The 18121-nt window shown below is 40.3% G+C and overlaps 2 protein-coding genes across 3 annotated transcripts; both read right to left on the bottom strand.

The window, feature by feature from the left end:
- Window positions 1–563: 563 nt before the first annotated feature.
- Window positions 564–6248, bottom strand: msmo1 (methylsterol monooxygenase 1). Its single transcript, XM_069666295.1, has 6 exons — window positions 6236–6248; window positions 4755–5049; window positions 4498–4646; window positions 2886–3012; window positions 2586–2740; window positions 564–1345 (listed from the first exon to the last, which is right to left on the bottom strand). The coding sequence occupies exons 2-6, from the start codon at window positions 5007–5009 to the stop codon at window positions 1156–1158; spliced, it is 876 nt and encodes a 291-aa protein (XP_069522396.1). The 5' UTR covers window positions 5010–5049; window positions 6236–6248; the 3' UTR covers window positions 564–1155.
- An 842-nt stretch (window positions 6249–7090) lies between these two features.
- klhl2 (kelch-like family member 2) lies at window positions 7091–17775 on the bottom strand. Of its 2 annotated transcripts, XM_069665351.1 has the most exons (15): window positions 17434–17775; window positions 14938–15057; window positions 14730–14836; window positions 14514–14635; window positions 12765–12927; window positions 12514–12623; window positions 12313–12429; window positions 11029–11178; window positions 10797–10914; window positions 9842–10039; window positions 9625–9726; window positions 9123–9251; window positions 8906–9046; window positions 8662–8805; window positions 7091–8565 (listed from the first exon to the last, which is right to left on the bottom strand). In XM_069665351.1, exons 1-15 carry the CDS (start codon window positions 17499–17501, stop codon window positions 8537–8539), a joined length of 1818 nt encoding a protein of 605 aa, XP_069521452.1. In that variant the 5' UTR covers window positions 17502–17775; the 3' UTR covers window positions 7091–8536. The 2 variants fall into 2 exon arrangements, with proteins under 2 accessions (XP_069521452.1, XP_069521450.1); XM_069665349.1 differs by having other exon boundaries at window positions 12514–12927.
- Window positions 17776–18121: the final 346 nt, after the last annotated feature.

The raw sequence follows: 18121 nt of genomic DNA, 5'->3' as shown, positions 1-18121 counted from the left end.
TCTGGTGGAAACCAAACCTAAGATGGCTCGACTAGTAAAAAAAAAAAAAAAGAGTGGCAACAACATAGAATTAAATGATAAATGTTTCCACTTTAATTTAAGAATTAATTTTTGAATGTCTTTCACTATATTATGTATTTATTTATTCATGTTTACTGTCTCAATTATTGCCCTTAATCTTAGACTCCCTTACTTCCTGTTTGTGCCCGCTGCTGCTGCTGGCTGACTTGACGCAGCTCTGTGTGCTGGAGGAGGCAGTAGGGGTGTGTCCACAGTGCAGCAGAAAGGAGATGGAGGGAACCTACAGAATACACTCACTAAATCACCCACTTCCCCACCAATACACACTTATGTGTCTACAGAAAAATAACAAATCTGCTCACGAAGAAGATTCAGATCTGTGATTCTTGTATGTAATGTAAATATGAAAGCCTGAACGCTCACAGATCTCGTTCTCTGTAGACATGTGTCTATATGTCAGTAATAGACCATCTGTAATAAAAACAGGAAGCAGTTTTCATATATATTTATTCTAATATGTGAAAAACAAAACATTTTCCAGGTTTCTTTTTGTAAAATCAAAACAGCATTTATTTATGTATTTTTACAGTCTTAGACAAAATAGTGACACATGAGCCGATCCTTTTTCATCAAAAATGTACACGCATTTGCATCAAATATGCCTGACTTGTTTCAGAAGTCAGTGCTGAGTTTCAGCAGTTTCCACAGAACTGCAGATAACAACACAAAGTCATTCTGACTCGGTTAAACCTTAGAGGAAGTGTTAAAGTGCTCAGACATTCAGAGGTAAACGGAAGCAATTCACAAGAGAGTCGTATTGGTACAACTTTTTTGTCATTCAATGACCAAGCAAACAACAAATCAAAATGAGGATGTTGATGGTTTTTATTCAGCAGGCAGCGGTTGACAAAGGAAGACAAAAATACTTCTTTTGCAGAAAGGCACAGACTGAAGTCAACCTGCAGTCCGATTCAGAATAAAATCATCATTCACTAAAGTACATCTATAGTGTGTGTGGTTGATTGAGTGTACAGAGAAGGAAAGCAGCTCTGTGTGTGTCTATACAGCTGCCTCCTCCCTCCTCCTGACAGTCCAGGTGTGTGTGTGTGTGTATGCCCACAAGTATTGAGGGGTTTACTGCTCCTTCTTGTCGCCCTGTTTCAGCATGTACTTGTTGTACTGGTTGTCCGTCTTCAGCAGCTTGTCCCACCAGGTGAAGGTGGAGGCGTAGTTGCCGACGAAGTTCATGTGGTGGAAGTCGTGGAAGCGGGTGCCGGCGTAGAACGGGATCAGGTGGAGAGGGTTCAGAGGGATGTCGTAACCGCTGAGAGGGAGCGAGAAAATAGGAGGCATTAAAGTCTGTCAGCTAATCATACAAGGCAATCACACATTTTGTTTTTCTTCTTCCTGTTTTTACATTTAGATTGGACAGCTGAAGAGAGACAGGAAATGTTGGGAGGAGAGAGTGGGGGATGACATGCACCAAATGATCAGCAGACCGGGAGTCGAGCCTGCGATCAGTGCTACGAGGACTGCAGCCGCTGTGCATGGGGAGCCCGCTCTACCAAGTGAGCTAAGCCAGCTCCCCAAGAGTCAATATTTTTAACCGAAAAGACCGATGGAATAAGTACTGATAAAAAAGGTGATCATATCTGTAATGGTGGTACTATATAGGCTGCAGTTGTTTCGGTTCTGTCCTCATGTTGCTGCTGTTGTGTATCAAGAGTGTGTTGCAGTAGTAAATAAAACTCAGTGACTAAACTATTGTTTCACTATTTCAAAATTCATTTTTGATGTAAAAAAAGAAGCATTGTCTGTATGTTGTTAGAGGGCCTTATGGAAAAAAATAAATATCGAAATTATTACAGCAGAAAATGGTGCAAATTATGGCTGGAAACATGTTGAAATTATTACATTTTAGAGGTGGCACATATCATCAGGCACCTTTGATATGAGCTGGAGTAAAGTAGTTTGTCATGAAAAAATAAGTGAAATATTTTTTTTAAAAGCAACATACAAAGTTTGCTACCATAACTAAGAACACAAGAGAAATTACCTACTCAAGTACAAACTTTCTATCCATTTAAAATGTATGCAAATAAAATAAAAAATATATAAATATAAAAGAAAATACAAGTACAAAATAATTTGTTTTGAAAGACATTTGCAGGCTTGTATGATTTATATAGAAATTGTGGTACTCTTTCTCCCACCACAGTCTGTGATGCATAAAGCATAAACTATGTATGTAATCCAAAAAAAAGAAAGAGCAAACCATAAATATCACCAAAAATATACCAAAATAATAAACTGACAGTGCTTCAGTGAGCTGAGTTTTGTTGCCTAATAAATTGACCGCCTAACATGACATAACATCTGGTGTTCTCTGTGGCCCTCTAGTGTTTGACCTCGCAAGTTACTGTCACAATTAACATGACAACAATGAGCAGTCTGTCAGCTAAATAAGCGACATTTCTGCTCTGTTTCTCTATTTTTAGCTCTCTTTAAAGTCTAAATAAAAATACACCCTCTAACATAACTCTGTGTTTGATTTTGAGTCCCACCTGTGGACGTCGATGGTCTCCAGCAGGCGGAAGGACACCCAGGCCCACAGGAAGAACACGTGGTTACAGAAGAGCATGATGCCGATGAAGAAACCAGCTCCAAGGATGAGAGTCTCAGCGGGATGAGCGTACTCTGCCTGCATGCCGAAAGGAGCCTGAGGGACAGCAGAGAGGCTGATATGAAGACAAATGCATGTGTGTAGTCACTTGATGTGGGAGTGAGGGAATGATATACTGTAGAGGAGCAAGAGAATGTAGTGTTTGTGTTTACTTATCACCTCACTTGTGTGTTTTACTCACTGTGAACTCGTGGTGGACTTTGTGGATGTATTTGTAGATTCTGCGATGATGCAGCAGGCGATGCAGGAAGTAGTGCCAGGTATCTTCAACGACAGCACAGCCAAAGCACTGAGCCAGGACATAAGGCCTGGAGAAGGCAGAGAGGGGAAAGTGATCATTAGGAAAAAAGCACACTGGATTCCACTGAAGTTCCTCCAACACAAAGGTGAGTTAGCAAGAAGAGACGACACAAAAACATGCACAATCATTCATACACATTCAATCGACGAGGTGAATGTTAAGTTAATTGCACCACCCCCTGCCACCCATCGCTTTTTAAGCTGCATTTTATTAATGAAAGATGCTGCATTTATAAATGTGTTTGTATGCAATTATTTTATGTTATGTTGTGTATTTTATTTTTTAAGTAATAACAAGAAAATTGTAATCAAAAACTAGCAAAAGTAGTTGTTAAACTTTTAAACACATATCAGTTTAAATTAGGGCTGCCTCCTGAAAGTCGATGAGTCGAATTATTTGTCTGTGAACCCTCAGTCGACTTGAAATTCTCAAGTCGAGCTGTCGTTTTTTTTTCTCCGTGACATGCGCTGTTGGTTAACTTCAGATTGCGATCTGTCCGTATTTCCACTCACAGTTACTATAAAGAATAACCTACGTCTCCACATGCTGTGAATGACACGAGCAGGAGCTGTAACCTGCGATCAGTTCATCATAGTCTACAATAACGCAGCGCGGAGAGGTCACAGGTGTTTAATAACGTGGATCTGTGTTCATCACACGGATCTTTCTGTGTGTCTGTCACTGTTAACGGGACTCCAATCTGCTTTGTACTTCATATATTTCACACAGAGCTGTAGAGGAGCATCAGGCTTCATCACTTCAGTCCGCGATCACCCGCTTCCTCCCTCCCACCCTCTGTGCTCTCCATGTCTCAGCGCTGCGAGTCCTTGTATTGAATTCGACTCAAAGAAATCTGATTCGATTCAGCCCCAGTTTAAATTACATGGAACTCAGTTTGATCATTTTGTATGTGGTTTTCTTTCTACTGCAATCTGTGTAGTTGTCAAAACATATCCTATCAAAATTTAATATCCAGTTTATTTCCAAGCTCTGCATAATCATTTAAAGAAACAAGTTTAGTTATATCTATCATCTATATAATTTAAGTTAAAATTTAAAAACTGGCACCTTTTTGATATGTCATTTCTGATTTATCCTGAGGACAACATGTCTTTTGTTTCTTGTACATGTATAGTAGATTTACATGCATCACATGCATGTTTTTTGTCTGGTGCAAAGCAAATTGATAAAGGCATCACAAGGAACATGTGCAAGGTAACAGCCTTTTTAGGATCTATTTAGAATTTATTGCTGTACAAGAGCTCCATGTTAATATTTGTATGACTATGCAAAGACACATCATTTTAAACGTGATGTGAAACGTGAAAACGTTTCTACGGTTCTCATATTTAGCACAGTCATGGATAAAATTTAACTTGCTAGCATGCTAAGAAAAGAAAAAATATATGAGTAGATGTTGAATAACTTCTCTGTCGTAAATCTCATGTACTTTGCAAAAGATGTGTTCAGTTGTTATTTAACCTCCACTGACCAGCGAGGCATGGAGTCCCAGTCATAAGGGATGTTGAAGAACTCAGTGAAGTAGTAAGTCCCACAGATCAGAGGTAGCTGGATGCAGAAGTGGTTGAACAGCAGCATCTTGAAACATCTCCACTGTTTCTCCCAGGTCTCTGGTTTGTCCTGAGCGTTACACACACAGCCATAGACAGAGAGCAAGTCGATTAGCAAGAGCGTCATCATACTGTATATATTAGGAGAAAATCAACACAACCATAAACCTTCACAAACCTGTTGGATCTTGTATTTCTGCATAAAGGGCATGAACTGGAAGAGGAAACCAGGCAGGCAGAACAGGAAGTAGATGAACTCGTGGACGATGAGCGACCCCCAGGTGGCAATCTGGAACTTGGTGTAGTTGTCCAGCATGTAGCCCCAGGCATGTTTAAGGGAGGGCTGGAAGGGGTTTTCTGGCAGCGCTGCATCTACATACTCCACCGCCAGGTAGGCAGAGCTCAGGATGTCTGCCGTGCCGTTCACCGCCATGATGGACAATGATGTGAGGAGACTGCAGGTCTGGAGAAGACTGGGAAAAACATAAACAGTGTTACATGCTTAACTCTGAAGTGATTACAGCTACAGGTGGGCTGATGATATTCTCAGGTGTGTTACCCCTCTACAAGTTTGTCTTTTTAATTTAAAAATAGAAGAGAAACTAGAGGGAAATAATCCATTCTAATTGATATAGCAGAGTTCAAGAAAGGAAAACAACAAATAATCAAAGTCTACAGGGGAACAAAATGTCCATTAGATGACACAATTCAAAAGCACAACAAAGAACGTTTACACACACTTTTACACATAATTCACAATTAGTTCTTAATATTTATTCATCAAAAGTTCATCAGTTGAGCTTTACTGAGTTATTGTAGTTTTTAGCACCTTTTACCTTAATGTCTACTTATCATTTAGTTTACAATATATAAATAAGGTTTTAAACACGTGATTAAATCTATAATTATGCATCAAATTTATGGATTCTATGTTTCTGGAGTAAAATCTCAATTTGTAAATTTAGTCGTAAAAGAAATGTAGTAAGGTGTACATCATCACCTCTAAAATGTAATGGTAAATAAGAATAAAAACTGGCATGATATGGAAATAGTACCATAGTACCATAGCATTATGTTTGACACGTAACATTTCACCACTGCTGAACTTAAAGCCATTATACCCAGCCGGCACGCACTTAATCAAGCATTAATTGCTTTCAACTTGAAATACCATCACATTACGATCGATTATTTTTATTTTTCTATAAAGTTGCCCACTATAACGTTGATACACAATAATATAACATTGTTGCTAATATAATATGATCATAATATACAGAACATGCAGCATCACACTGCATACAGACTTTTGGCGCAACAGCAGTTGTCAAACAATTCGCTACATTTAAAAAGAATAAACTTTAACAGCTGATACACCCCACTACCTCTCTGTGTTTCCCCCAGCATCTCTCCTATTTAACGGTTTTGAGTATCACTAGCTAACGCTTGAACACTTCCACTATTACATGATTATTACTTAACAACAGCTGCGTGTTTTCGTTTACTAAACAGACCTTTTAACATTTCACAAATCGCAGCCCAATTTGTGCCTCCCGTCTTCGCTCAAATTACACGAACAACAGCTATATTTTAGCAAACGTTGCAAAGAATTCAGCTAAATAAAACAATTGCAGCAAACAACGGTTGGTTGACTCTCACCTTTCGCGGTTTGTCCCGTCTACCTGAGCGAGAGGCGGTCGGGCCGGGTGAAGTACAGTAATATCGAGTAATCTGATTGGCCGAGAGGAAAGGAGACTGACGTCGAGGGGCAGAGCGGACTCGCTGATTGGTCCGCGTGATGGAGTGATGATAGTGAGACTGGAGGTTTCTACAGCAACGGCCAATCAGAGGCGAGCTTGGCTTTCATAACGTCCGCAGTGTTGAATGGGCCGTATGAGGGAAGAGATGGGGTGGTCAGGAGAACTTTGAGTCATAGGTGTGTTTTTCCGTCTTTAATGTTCTTAACAACAAAGTGCAACTCCAATTTCAACATTGGGGAGATGTTGTAAATGGTTTTAGAAAAATAAATTAATGTAAAGTGGTGAAAAATAATTGCTTTGTTTATTTACCAACCTGTTTTAGAAATAAAAATAATATTTCCTGTTCATACTTTCTGTATCAAACTTAATCTTATGGCGTACATCTTTGTTTGCATTTTATTCATTCACAAATGTCACTTTACACTTGATATTAATTATACTTTTTCCTGTGTATATGCTGTGTTTATAACATATTGTTTACACAGGTTTACGCCTTGGTGTACATAATTTATTGTATTATTGTTTTAAATCTTTAGTTCTTTTATTAATAGTTTTTATTGAATTTTAAGAGTTTGATATTCTTTACCTAACTATTAGTGTGTAAATTAATTGAAAGTAAGAAAAACAACAACAGCAGCTCTGACATAAAAAGTATAAATATGAATACCCAACACCAATGGTGACATATGGAATTGCAATAAATGACTCACTAAACAATTATTAAACTCTCACACAAAATGTTTTTCCATTTCAATATTTTACTGATTTGGCAAAGTTTTAAAAACAGATTATATCATTTCACAGCTTTAAATACAAGAAGCATATTTATTAATGATAATATAAAACAAGTAATGAAACATTTGCAAAGTCATTAGCCTACATGACATTCCTCAATACACTGACAAGAAACAGCGATACCAGTTACTATTATAGCAGGGTTTGTTTTTTTCAATATAGGAGCAGAGGGAAGAGAAAGAGACTGAAGAAAAAGAAATACAAGAGCAGGTTTGGTCACTTTCCAGAAAGAGAGAGAACAGATTAGTAAAGTAGTAAAGAAGAGAGACAGAAATAAAGAGACATATTAAAATTGGCACATTCATAGTACGTCAGGGTGTGCAGTAGTTAATAGGGTTGCTACACCAAAAGGAGAGGAGGGTATCGGGGACCATGCAGAGTTCAGGCTGTCGTTAGTGGTCACAACCCCAGCAAAGATGGCTGCCAGGTGACAGTAAAGCACTGATACATCCACTGTTTTTATCCCAAACAGCTTCTCCCTCCGTCACTGTTTTTGGCAACGTGAATGATTCCTCTCCTTTACCAGAAGAGATGTTTTCCAGTGAGAGGTTGTTTTTTTTTTTAGAAGAAATGTACATTTTCTGCAACTGCTTCTCACGTAGATGTTCTGAACTAATTCCGACCCACCTTCACCGATCTAAAGTCAGTCCTTAAATAGTTTATTTTTTATCCTAGAACAGCTGCCGAGTCCAGCTGTAACTTGTCCTGTAACAGTACTCGACGAGTTACACAGGAGAAGAAGAGGGAAGGCAGGGGTGTAATTTAACATTCAGGCACACTGCAACACTGTAAAAGGTCAGAGGTCAGACGGAGTGCATTCATGCGGCATCAGACCACCACACAGAGACTCAGATGCACACAAACACACATGCTCACATGTGCAAGCAAAGGAGCACCTTTAAATGCAAGCGCGCACACACACACACACACACACACACAAACACACACACTCAGACTTAAACACTTTTCAGGAGGATAAAAACGAAGGAGAAACAAAGATTTCAGTCCCCAGTGGTCCGTCTCTGCCTCCCTTTCCTCTCTGAGCTGGTTCATGTTAACATTACTAATGTTAAATTAACTTTGCAGTTATAGTAGCTTCATATCAGTAGCGGTTCAATGACACCGTAGTGGTACAGTCGCTGCGGCAGTCCTGCCAGGAGGGCAGTAAAACAAGGGTTCTGTCCCCCCCTTTGTTTGTCACAGCTCCCCCCTTTCGTGCAGGTTAAGTGCAAAAATCTTCATCGACGTCCTCAACAGCAACAATCTTGTCATTTTTCTTCATCTTCGTCAGTGCCTGTGCTAATGCTGCCCAACATCGAAGCATTGGCGTCATAGACAGATCCAAGATCAGTATTCAGCAGGAGAACACGCTCTGCTCAGAATCAGTGGCAGGTGTCAAGAGCAGTCATAAGGGCTTGTCGATCATTGTCACACCTGTGGTAAGAAAAAAAGACAAAGATATCGCTATCGCACAGTTTTCATGATACGCAGTAAACCCAGTTTTCACCTTTCACCAGTTTGCCTACACACCTGCATAACTGCGTCCTGTGCTCATGCAGGTCGGCAGTAGCGTCCACTTGTCCGAGTTTGGATTGTAGAACTCCACAGAGGCCAAATTACAGCTGCCATCGTCTCCTCCCACTACGTAGAGTACGTTATTTACAGCACACACACCTGCACACACACACACACACACATATACGGAAAGTGAAGATAAATGGACGTCTAACACCTCACACATGAGGAGGACTGGCGGACAGACGGTCTTCATTACCTGCGTTGCGTCGACACATGTTCATGTCTGCTACCTGTCGCCAGCTGTTCGAGGCCGGATCATAAACTTCACAACTCTTCCTCACCAACGGTCCGTCGTGACCCCCAACAGCATACAGTAAGCCCTTTAACACACCAACACCTGAGGAGGACATTGACTTTTACTGTTTTTATCAACGGACTGGCATAACTATGTCTTACAGGAGAAACACACTTACCTGCTCCGCTTCGTCTCGTGCCCATCTCTGCGATGTAGCTCCATGTGTTGCTTTTAGGGTTGTAAGCTTCTACTGTGCTCAGACATTGCCTGGTCGCACCATCATAACCTCCTACTGCGTACAGGATCCCTGAAATACACAGGACAAATGCACAAAGCTCTTAAAAAGGGAAACACAGCAGTGGGCCAAAACTATAGTTTTTGGACTATAAACAAATTTGTGTTTGTGTTTTATATAGTATTTCTTCCATCTCTCTATTACCCTTTTATTCTTCCTATTGAGCTCCTATATAAACACTACGCATGCTTTTTTTCCTGCATTTTATGGTCATCACAGCGCTAAAGAATATAAATAACACAACATTGCTCCAGTTTCAAGCCGGTAAAATTGTATTCCCCGCAGGACTGGTGTGTTTTATAAGTGTATGTTCTATTCTTTTGTCTACCCTCTCATCCATTTCTAAATGCTGACTGTAAAAATAGAAACTTGAAATTGTAATCACCATTGACAACACCCACGCCGACACTGCTCCGTCTGGTGCTCATGGGTAACACATGGAACCACTCGTCTGTTTTTGCATTGTATGCTTCGACTGTAGACAGACCTGCAAACACACAAATCACATGTCAGATAATTTCCTGGTTTCAAAATAAAAGCCTGAAGGGATTCAGTGTCACAATAACAAAAAAAAAACAACATTTTAACGAACACAACTGCACCTGTGCTGCCGTCGAAGCCCCCCACAGCGTACAGGAGCCCGTTGAGAACAGCGGCCCCGAGCGTCGATCTGCGGTCTTGCATGCTGCTCACGCTCGTCCAGCGGTCCATCATTGGGTCGTAGCAATCGACCGTCCGCACACGTAGAGAACCGTTGAAACCGCCAACCGCGTACACACACCCACCCACGTACACCACACCTAAAAGACAACAATACAGGAAATACAAGGGTAAACAAATATACATACCAAAAGCCAAACACAAAAAGCTGAAATCAACACAAGAATAGCTCAGAAGATGATTTTGATCACAAACGGACGTGATCTCAATGCCAACATTTGAATTGCGATCTAACAGACAGTCTGATGCCTCTGTCCCTTTAAATTAAACACATTAAAATAGGCTGACAAGGTTTGATTCTGTTTACATCCACTGCTGAGAAATGACTCTTCCTTTTAACCGAATGCGGAGGATGTCACCTCAGTGTCCTCAATTAAAATGTGTGCTGCTGAATTTTGTAAAATGTGTTTTTGTGAACCTTATCAACTCATTAAATCTGAAAATATCACCTCATATCAGATGTTTGTGTGTATTTCTAATCATTAGTCACTGGAAATCACTTGATCAGACCAACTAAACATCCCACTAGAAGGCCTGGACACCAGCGTAATTCTCACCAGTAAATGAGATTTGTGATCTATCCCAGAAGTGATGTGGACACAGCATATTAAACAATAACTTTGTGTTCTGTTTAACACTAATGTATCATAAAACCTGTCCCGTTTTCCTGTGGTGTTTACACTTTATCAGCTGTCTGAGGGCGAGGTCCTGGTGATAAACTCAAATCTTTACAGTTAATGAGGACAACCTGAGCGCATCATGAGCTTTGGTGATAAGGTGAAGGTTCAGTCTGGCCCTTGAGGTCTCCAGAGTCCTGCCCCCTTTATTGTTTCCTACCTGCTCTGCACCTCCTGGTCGGGAGTTCAGCCACCTGGTACCATCTCTGCTCCTCGAAGTCGTAACACTCGACACTGCGGATGGCCTTTGGAGCCTGGCCTCCGACTACAACCATCACCTACGCAGAACACCAACAGCACAGTCGTTACATGAATAATTCTACACTGATTAACATTTTTATGTTATAAATAAAGAGCAAGTCCGTATAATTCAGCAGAGGCGGCATAAATACCTTAGGACAGCAGGCTGGCGTCCTCATGCGTGTGCGTGCGGTTTTCATCAGAGCTCTCTGGTCGGCGGGCAGCAGGTGGTACTTCATGGCCTCGATCAGGTAGTCTTTACACGCACTGCTGTTCTTAATCAGAGACTCCTCCTCCACCCGCTAACACAACACAACAGTGAGAGAGGAACCAATCAGCAGCCTGAACTGTATCGAAATGTACTGATCCTTCTGACAAATCTATTGACTAGTATTCAGTCTTTTTCATTAATATGATTAAATACTACCATGCCTGATTTGTCCACTATTAAGACTGATGTGATCTCTGTACAGTGAACATGTTTCTATACGTTGAACCTTTATCCTTTTCACTCTCTTTTCAATATTTTTATATATTATATATATATATATTATTATATTATTATATATTAACTAGACAGCTTCTTCACTTCTAAAACATATATATTCTATAATCTTCTATCATTTTTCTTTTTATATCTTTCAATGTTCTGTGGTGTAATTTCTGTTTTTTTATTTATGGTTTGCACCATCAGATGAAGTTATTACTTCAGGGCAATAACCCTGATTCTGACTCAGAAATGATCAAACACCAGTAACATGAGCTGCTCATTAAACTTGTAATAAACTTAAAAAGAGCTCCCGCATTCAAATTGCATTTAACAATGGGCATTGTTCATCCAATTGAATTTTAATTTGACACTGATTGAATTTTAGAAGTTGTAGTTTTTGTTTTTTTCTCAATCACAAAAAATAAAAGCCCCTTGAACTTCTACGTATGTTCTCATGTTACAACTGCATATTAAGATGGATTTTATTGTAATCGACCAACACAATATAGTCCATAAATTTAAAGTAGGATGGAGGGATATTACACACTATTTAAAATGATTTATGAATGAAACTAAGCTAAGCTGTAAGTGCTTTGCTGAAAGACCACTTCGTCAGAACAGGTGCCCCCTATTCCCTTCAACAGACTGCTTTTCTGTTTGTTTATCAAATAGCAATAATAATAGCCTCAATAAGTCTATTTGTGTTCCAGGTTGTAACACTGTAAGATGTGAAAAGTCAGGGGGTGGGGTGAATGCTTATTCAAGGCTCTGCAAATATGAACAAGTTCCAGTTTAGCCTGCAGCTGCATTTTAAATACCTCAAAGCTAAAGTTGAGCTGGACCAATTGTAATCCGCTGCTGAGCTAATTGGATGCTTTGTTACAGACTCAGTTTAAGAGCACAAATTTGCTCGGACAAAAACAATCAGACACGCAGACCCTCATACCTGCACCAGGTATTCTCTTGACAGAAGCGGCAGGCGGACATGTTCCATCAGGTGAGCCAAGTGTTCCTGTCGGACGTCTTTGTCGTGGTTGACCCAAGCTATCACTGCCTCAAAAACCTACATAATCAAAAGTTCACACTTTAAGCAGATCAGGTACAATCATGTTGCCGTGCTGTCCTACCTGAGTGTGTGTGTGTTTACCTTCTCCTCAGTGGGGATGGTGAGCTTGTCGCTGGCAATCAGACTGGACACCTGCTCCATGCCCAGATTGAGGAACTCTTCACTCCCAACCACCTCCGTGAAATGTTGCTCTGTCATGTAAAAACTATGATGTGACTGAAGATAAACAGCTTTTTTCCTGTGCTTATTCTGTCCCACACACCAGCCAATACCCTCCAGGACTCTCGCACACACACACAAACCCATTGTAGTAGAGGAACACAAACACAAACCTGCGTAGCTGTTGGCCTGCGTGAGCAGCTGAGAGCAGGCGTGCAGGTCAGCGAAGGCTCGGATTCCCAGACAGTTGGACGGATGAAGCTGAGAGCTCAGGAACTCACAACAAGCTTTTTTCACCTCGTTTAGCTGGAGCAGGCCTGCTGCGGGCAGCAATGCCTGTCAAACACACACACACACAGAGAATACGCTGCATGAAGTGGTGGTTTTGGTTCTTCATAATGCAGATGAATTAAAATAAAGTGGGGCGCTGGTTTAGCTCAGTTGGTAAGGCAGGCGCCCCATGTACAGAGGCTACAGTCCTCGACGCACTGATCGCAGGCTCGACTCCTGGTCTGCCAATCATTCGGTGATGACCACTCTCTCCTCCCAACATCTCCTGTCTCTCTTCAGATGCCAAAACAATAATCTTTTTTAAAAACCTATACAATTAAAAATTACCTGTTTTTCACTTCAACAGTTTCCAAAACTGAGAGACTAAACTGCTCAACTCAAGGCTGCTAGAAAGGCTTATCTGATAAAAAGGGCATTTGTGTGGATTACAGTACAAGGTCTGTGTTTCAACTTCACTATAAATACCAGTAGTAAGAATGTCATAGTTCCTTTTAGTTTAGTTTAGTCTTCCCCGCAGACATGCACAATTGCTGAACGTGTGACCAACATTTATCAAGGGATTTAAATACATATAATCTACAGTTCAATTATATCCATGTATTTTAATTATATTTTACAATCTGCATGCATCTGTAATTAGTGCTTTATAATTGGCATACACACTGTGATTCTTTGTTGGTCTATTCTGTACCAACTGTATATATTACACGTCTGTCTGTGCTGGGAGAGAGAGTCCTCCTTTGCTGCTCTTTCTTTGGGTTTTCATTATTCCACTCAATGGCATGAAGATAGAGATGGTATGAATACCTCAAACCGTATTTAACTACCTTTCCTGTGATTCTCGTGCAAGTAGCTACTTTAAGCCTGCAGGTGACTCAGTGACACAGTGATTGCACGGGCATATTGAGCACAGATAGGGGGGTAGACAGGCAGGTAAACCTTACAATTATTTCATTTCAGCTGAGTGACATAATTAGACAGGCTGATTACAGGCTGTCTGCAGGAAAAACAGCTGATTTTTTTCTTATTTTGTCGGCGCATTTGAGTCATTGATTGCTGTTAAAATGTAAAGAGAATGTATATGAATATATCAACAAAATGTATGTACTGTATTGGTCCGAATATAAGACGACCCTGATTATAAAACGATTCCACTTTTTCAGTTGTATTTCAAGTGTGAGAGAACCACCAAGTAATACGTGGTAATATATATTTATTGGCTTTAAAATGAAACATCATTAGAGGTATTAAACACCTCTCACTTTGTTATTTGCTAAAGAATTGCTTTAAAAGGGGGCTGACATGAAGCTGGATTTAAACGCATTAATCTGCAACACAGATTAATCTATTATCCACTTTAATCCCTTAACCCCCTAACTCAAAATAATATGTTTTTCTGTGAGTGTGCATAATAATAATAGATTTAAAAAAGCCTTTATGTAGCCAGATTAACACCAGTGAAACCAACTATATAACACATGCTGCACACAAGAGCCATTTAGCATTCAGAAATGAGACATTAAAATGTTCCAGTATTAAAGTAAAACAGTGTTAAATGCAGGGTGGGATTACTGGAGAAGGCATTCACATCATGCATGTATATGTGGGCATGTGTGTGTGTGTGTGTTTACCTGCACGTTTTCCTCTGTGACCTGTATCTCTGCTGTGTAGATGTAGTCAACCAACAGGCCCAGAGTCCAGCCGTCCATCTCCTTTATCCTCACTCGCTTCGCCCTGCTCTCTGCCATCTCACCTGTGGGTAGACAGACATGTATTAGACGTCTATGACTGAACAGGACGTGATTGTACAGCATGTAAGGAAGTGAAACATAGGAGAGGGTCCTTACCTGTGAACATAGCGTGGAAGTAGGGGCTCCCAGCAGCCAGCACCACCCTGTGAGCAGAGATCTCTACGTCCTCCGCCACTATGGTCACATCACACAACAAGCTCTGGCTGTACGGGCATTGAAGAGATTTAAAATAAATTACAATTTAAGTTATGGTTTAGTACAGTACAGAAGACGTGGTGATGATGAGAACCGATGTGTGCGTCACCTGCGCAGCTCGTTCATAACTTTGAAGGCCTTCCTCATGTGCCGAGGGTTGAGAGTGACAGGACCTTGTCTCTCAACTCCATCTTCTTTGTCCAGAGTGTGTGGACAAAGCCTGGTGCACCTGGAAGCGACAGTGAGGACACAGAAGAATGAAGCCAACACACAAACATTTATTAAAACTAATGAACACAAAATAAGTAAGGTGCTGTACATTATAACTTAAGCCTAAATGTTTTTTCATCAACCTTTTCAAGTCTCTAATCATGAGGTTGTGGCTTATTATTATTCTGAAACGAAGCTCTCTTCAACAATAATTCAATACTTTTACAACAGACAAAGTCCCTGTAAAAACCCTCGACAGTGTTATGTGAACCATTCAGAGTAGTTGAGCCATTTGATTGTTGAGAGAGGTGTTGCTGTTGTATGTTTTTAAATGTCCCTTTTCAAAGCTGTGAGAGCACCACGAATTAAATCCCATTCACCTTCTTTGAGTTGAGGTGCAGAATATAACACATATTAACACCGACACAAAGTACAAGCACTTAGTAACCAGAGTTGAATAAAAAACTCTCTCAAATAAGCTCAACAAAAACTGAAAGATATAACCTTGGTGATGGTAGGACTTATTGCAGGACAGTTGTTTTAGGGTGAATTAGTTTTAGCTAATTGTACCTAATGAACTGACACCCAAACACCACCAGCGTCCTAGTTACCATTATCTAAAGACTCAGAGCAGCAGGACTCCTAAGGTATACAGGAATAATACAACCTGGTAGTAGCTTTAATGCCTGTTTTTTAGGGCTGAACGATTTAGAAAAAATATCTAATTGTGATTATTTTGACTCATGTTGCGTTTTCGATATGATTCGCGATATTAAAGGGAACGATCATTTTTACACCTTTATTCTCATTTTCATTGAAAAGCATATTAATGGTGTGATTATGGTGTGTTGTTTGTCAGGATCTGTACCAATTGGGTTTTTTTTTATAATGGTCAAATAATTTAATAATAAATAATAATAATAAACAATTTAATAATTTGTAGCTGATGGTATTTTGACACGTATTTTACATTTACCAAATATTTCACCTCCTGCTATTTTAAATTGCAGTAGGTCATATTGCGATTTCGATACATTTTCTATGACTTGTTCAGCCCTATTTCAAACAACACTTTATTTAAGAATATTTTTAACGTGAGCTCAAAATAAACTAATAATTAAGGTGCTGAAATGACAGAGGGACCCTCTACATGACACAGCCACAACACCAGCTTATAATTCGAGGTTTGTCATGGTTGTTTTGCTTAAGCTCCCAAACTACCAATGATCAAATTTACATCACAGTGAACCTGGGGCCCCCCATGATAAACCAGGCTTTACTTAACAAAGTGATGACTTGGCAATTACTTATATTTATTTTTACTTAACAACCATTAAGAAAAGACGATAATTGAGATAACAATGTTGTTGTGCCACATTCTGTTTTGTAAAGATGTTATAAATCCAGCACACCCCTTTCCTTTAGTGTGCTTTCGCCTCTCAGCCAGGCTGTGGCATGTTCACGAAGGAAAGATATTTTGTAATAATCTTGAACTCAGTATTGACCAAGATAATCATGATTATGTTTTAAGCCATAATCATAAATCCCTCTGACCTTATTTGGATTTGCAGATGCTGCATGTGTTTGACACTACAAATACACAACTATCATTAACTAATACTCAGCGGTACTGAATGGAAATCATTACAAAATGTATTTTAGTCTCGTGATTCCTAACCTAGGGGTCACACCCTGACAAAGGGTCACAATATAAATATGAGGGGTCATGCAATGATGAATATTGGAGGAAATAAAAAAAGGACTGTGTATTTAGTTTTTGGACTTATTATTAGCAGAATTGTGTGAAACAGGATAGTTTTAGGAGTTAGATGCTACTGATTGTGTATGTCTATTTAGGGTGTATGTAAAATCCCAATTCTAAACTGAGAACTCTAGATATAAATTACATGTATTGAATATAAACGTTTAAAACAGAAGAATGTTTACATTAATAATTACAATAATTACATTGATAACTTTAAAATTGTAGGGTACACACAAACGGCCTCTCCCTACCAAAATTAAACACTTCCATATAAATGCTGCTCATGGTAACATCACGTGGCCCTTGTTTTCTGTCACAAACACACCCACACACACATGGCTAATATAGCAGTTAACACATACAGCAGCTATATCCCCTCTGCCGTCAACACAACACCCCCGTTATCCCAACAAACACAACATAATAACACAACCACAGATCCCCCCACCACCCCCAGCAGCCGCCTGCAGCAGCGGGCAGGCTCGGTGACAGTCCCCGGGTATCAGTGCCCGATCCTCGGTCAGTGAGCAGCCACGCCGGCTGGCCGCTGTCTCTGTCAATGCGGCACCATCAGTCAAGCAGCCACAGGGAAACGTCAACACACATACACACACAGTAACACACACTTACAGCGGATGACTGTCCATGATTCCGGTGTTTTTCAGAGGCTGAAAACTTGGCCCAGCGGCATGCACCATTCCATATCCACAAAGGTGTCTTTAATGGGTCTAAATTTAAGCGAGGATCGTCTGTCCAGAGGCGGGGAGACGGGCTGACGGCAGCCCCATTAAATCAGGCTGCTTCATATAAAAACACAGGCAGACTGCGGTGACACTTAACAAACACGTTGCGATTCAACCCGGCTGTTTTTACCCTGCGCACGGCTTCTTCCTCCCAAAAACAACGTGCAGGAAAAGAGCAAAACGCAGCGTCAAATGGGGTTTATTGTGATTTTCTTTCTCTCCTCGTCCCTCCAGGGTGTATCTGGGTGCGAGAGGCGGACGGATAAGGCTACCTGTTATTTTCCAATCGCTGATTAAAACGCACAAACAAGGACGTGTCGGCAAAGACGGTCCTCCGAGCAGCCAAGGAGGCCCGAAAGAAAGCACTGACTCCCTCTAGCTGTGGAAGACTGACCGCCAGTCAGACATGGGCATAATACAAATACTCATGGTATATTTTGTCCATTTAACGTGTAGCTTTACAAACCCACAGTATGTCTGGATAAAATGGTGTAACCTCTTTTGAATAGACAAACCTTTTTGAATCACATGGCATTTATTGTGCCACGTGGCCTATATTTCTATATTAGGCTATA

This window comes from Semicossyphus pulcher, unplaced genomic scaffold (genome assembly GCF_022749685.1).
Source record: "Semicossyphus pulcher isolate SPU_LCO1_2020_fin unplaced genomic scaffold, fSemPul1.0.p SCAF_17, whole genome shotgun sequence".
Taxonomy (NCBI): domain Eukaryota; kingdom Metazoa; phylum Chordata; class Actinopteri; order Labriformes; family Labridae; genus Semicossyphus; species Semicossyphus pulcher.
The sequence above is the reverse complement of the archived record's forward strand: the minus strand, read 5'-3'. Positions and strand labels throughout refer to the sequence as shown.

Excerpts from the sequence above, each read along its gene's own strand:
- msmo1 (XM_069666295.1), bottom strand. The coding sequence starts at position 5,009 with ATGGCGGTGAACGGCACGGCAGACATCCTGAGCTCTGCCTACCTGGCG. Across the intron at positions 3,013-4,497 it reads TGGGACTCCATGCCTCGCTG|GCCTTATGTCCTGGCTCAGT; the intron begins GTCAGTGGAGGT and ends TGCCTTCTCCAG. Across the intron at positions 1,346-2,585 it reads GAGACCATCGACGTCCACAG|CGGTTACGACATCCCTCTGA; the intron begins GTGGGACTCAAA and ends GCTCCCTCTCAG.
- klhl2 (XM_069665349.1), bottom strand. The coding sequence starts at position 17,501 with ATGGTGCATGCCGCTGGGCCAAGTTTTCAGCCTCTGAAAAACACCGGA. Across the intron at positions 15,058-17,433 it reads ATCATGGACAGTCATCCGCT|GTGCACCAGGCTTTGTCCAC; the intron begins GTAAGTGTGTGT and ends TGTCGCTTCCAG. Across the intron at positions 11,179-12,312 it reads CAAGAGAATACCTGGTGCAG|CGGGTGGAGGAGGAGTCTCT; the intron begins GTATGAGGGTCT and ends GTGTTGTGTTAG.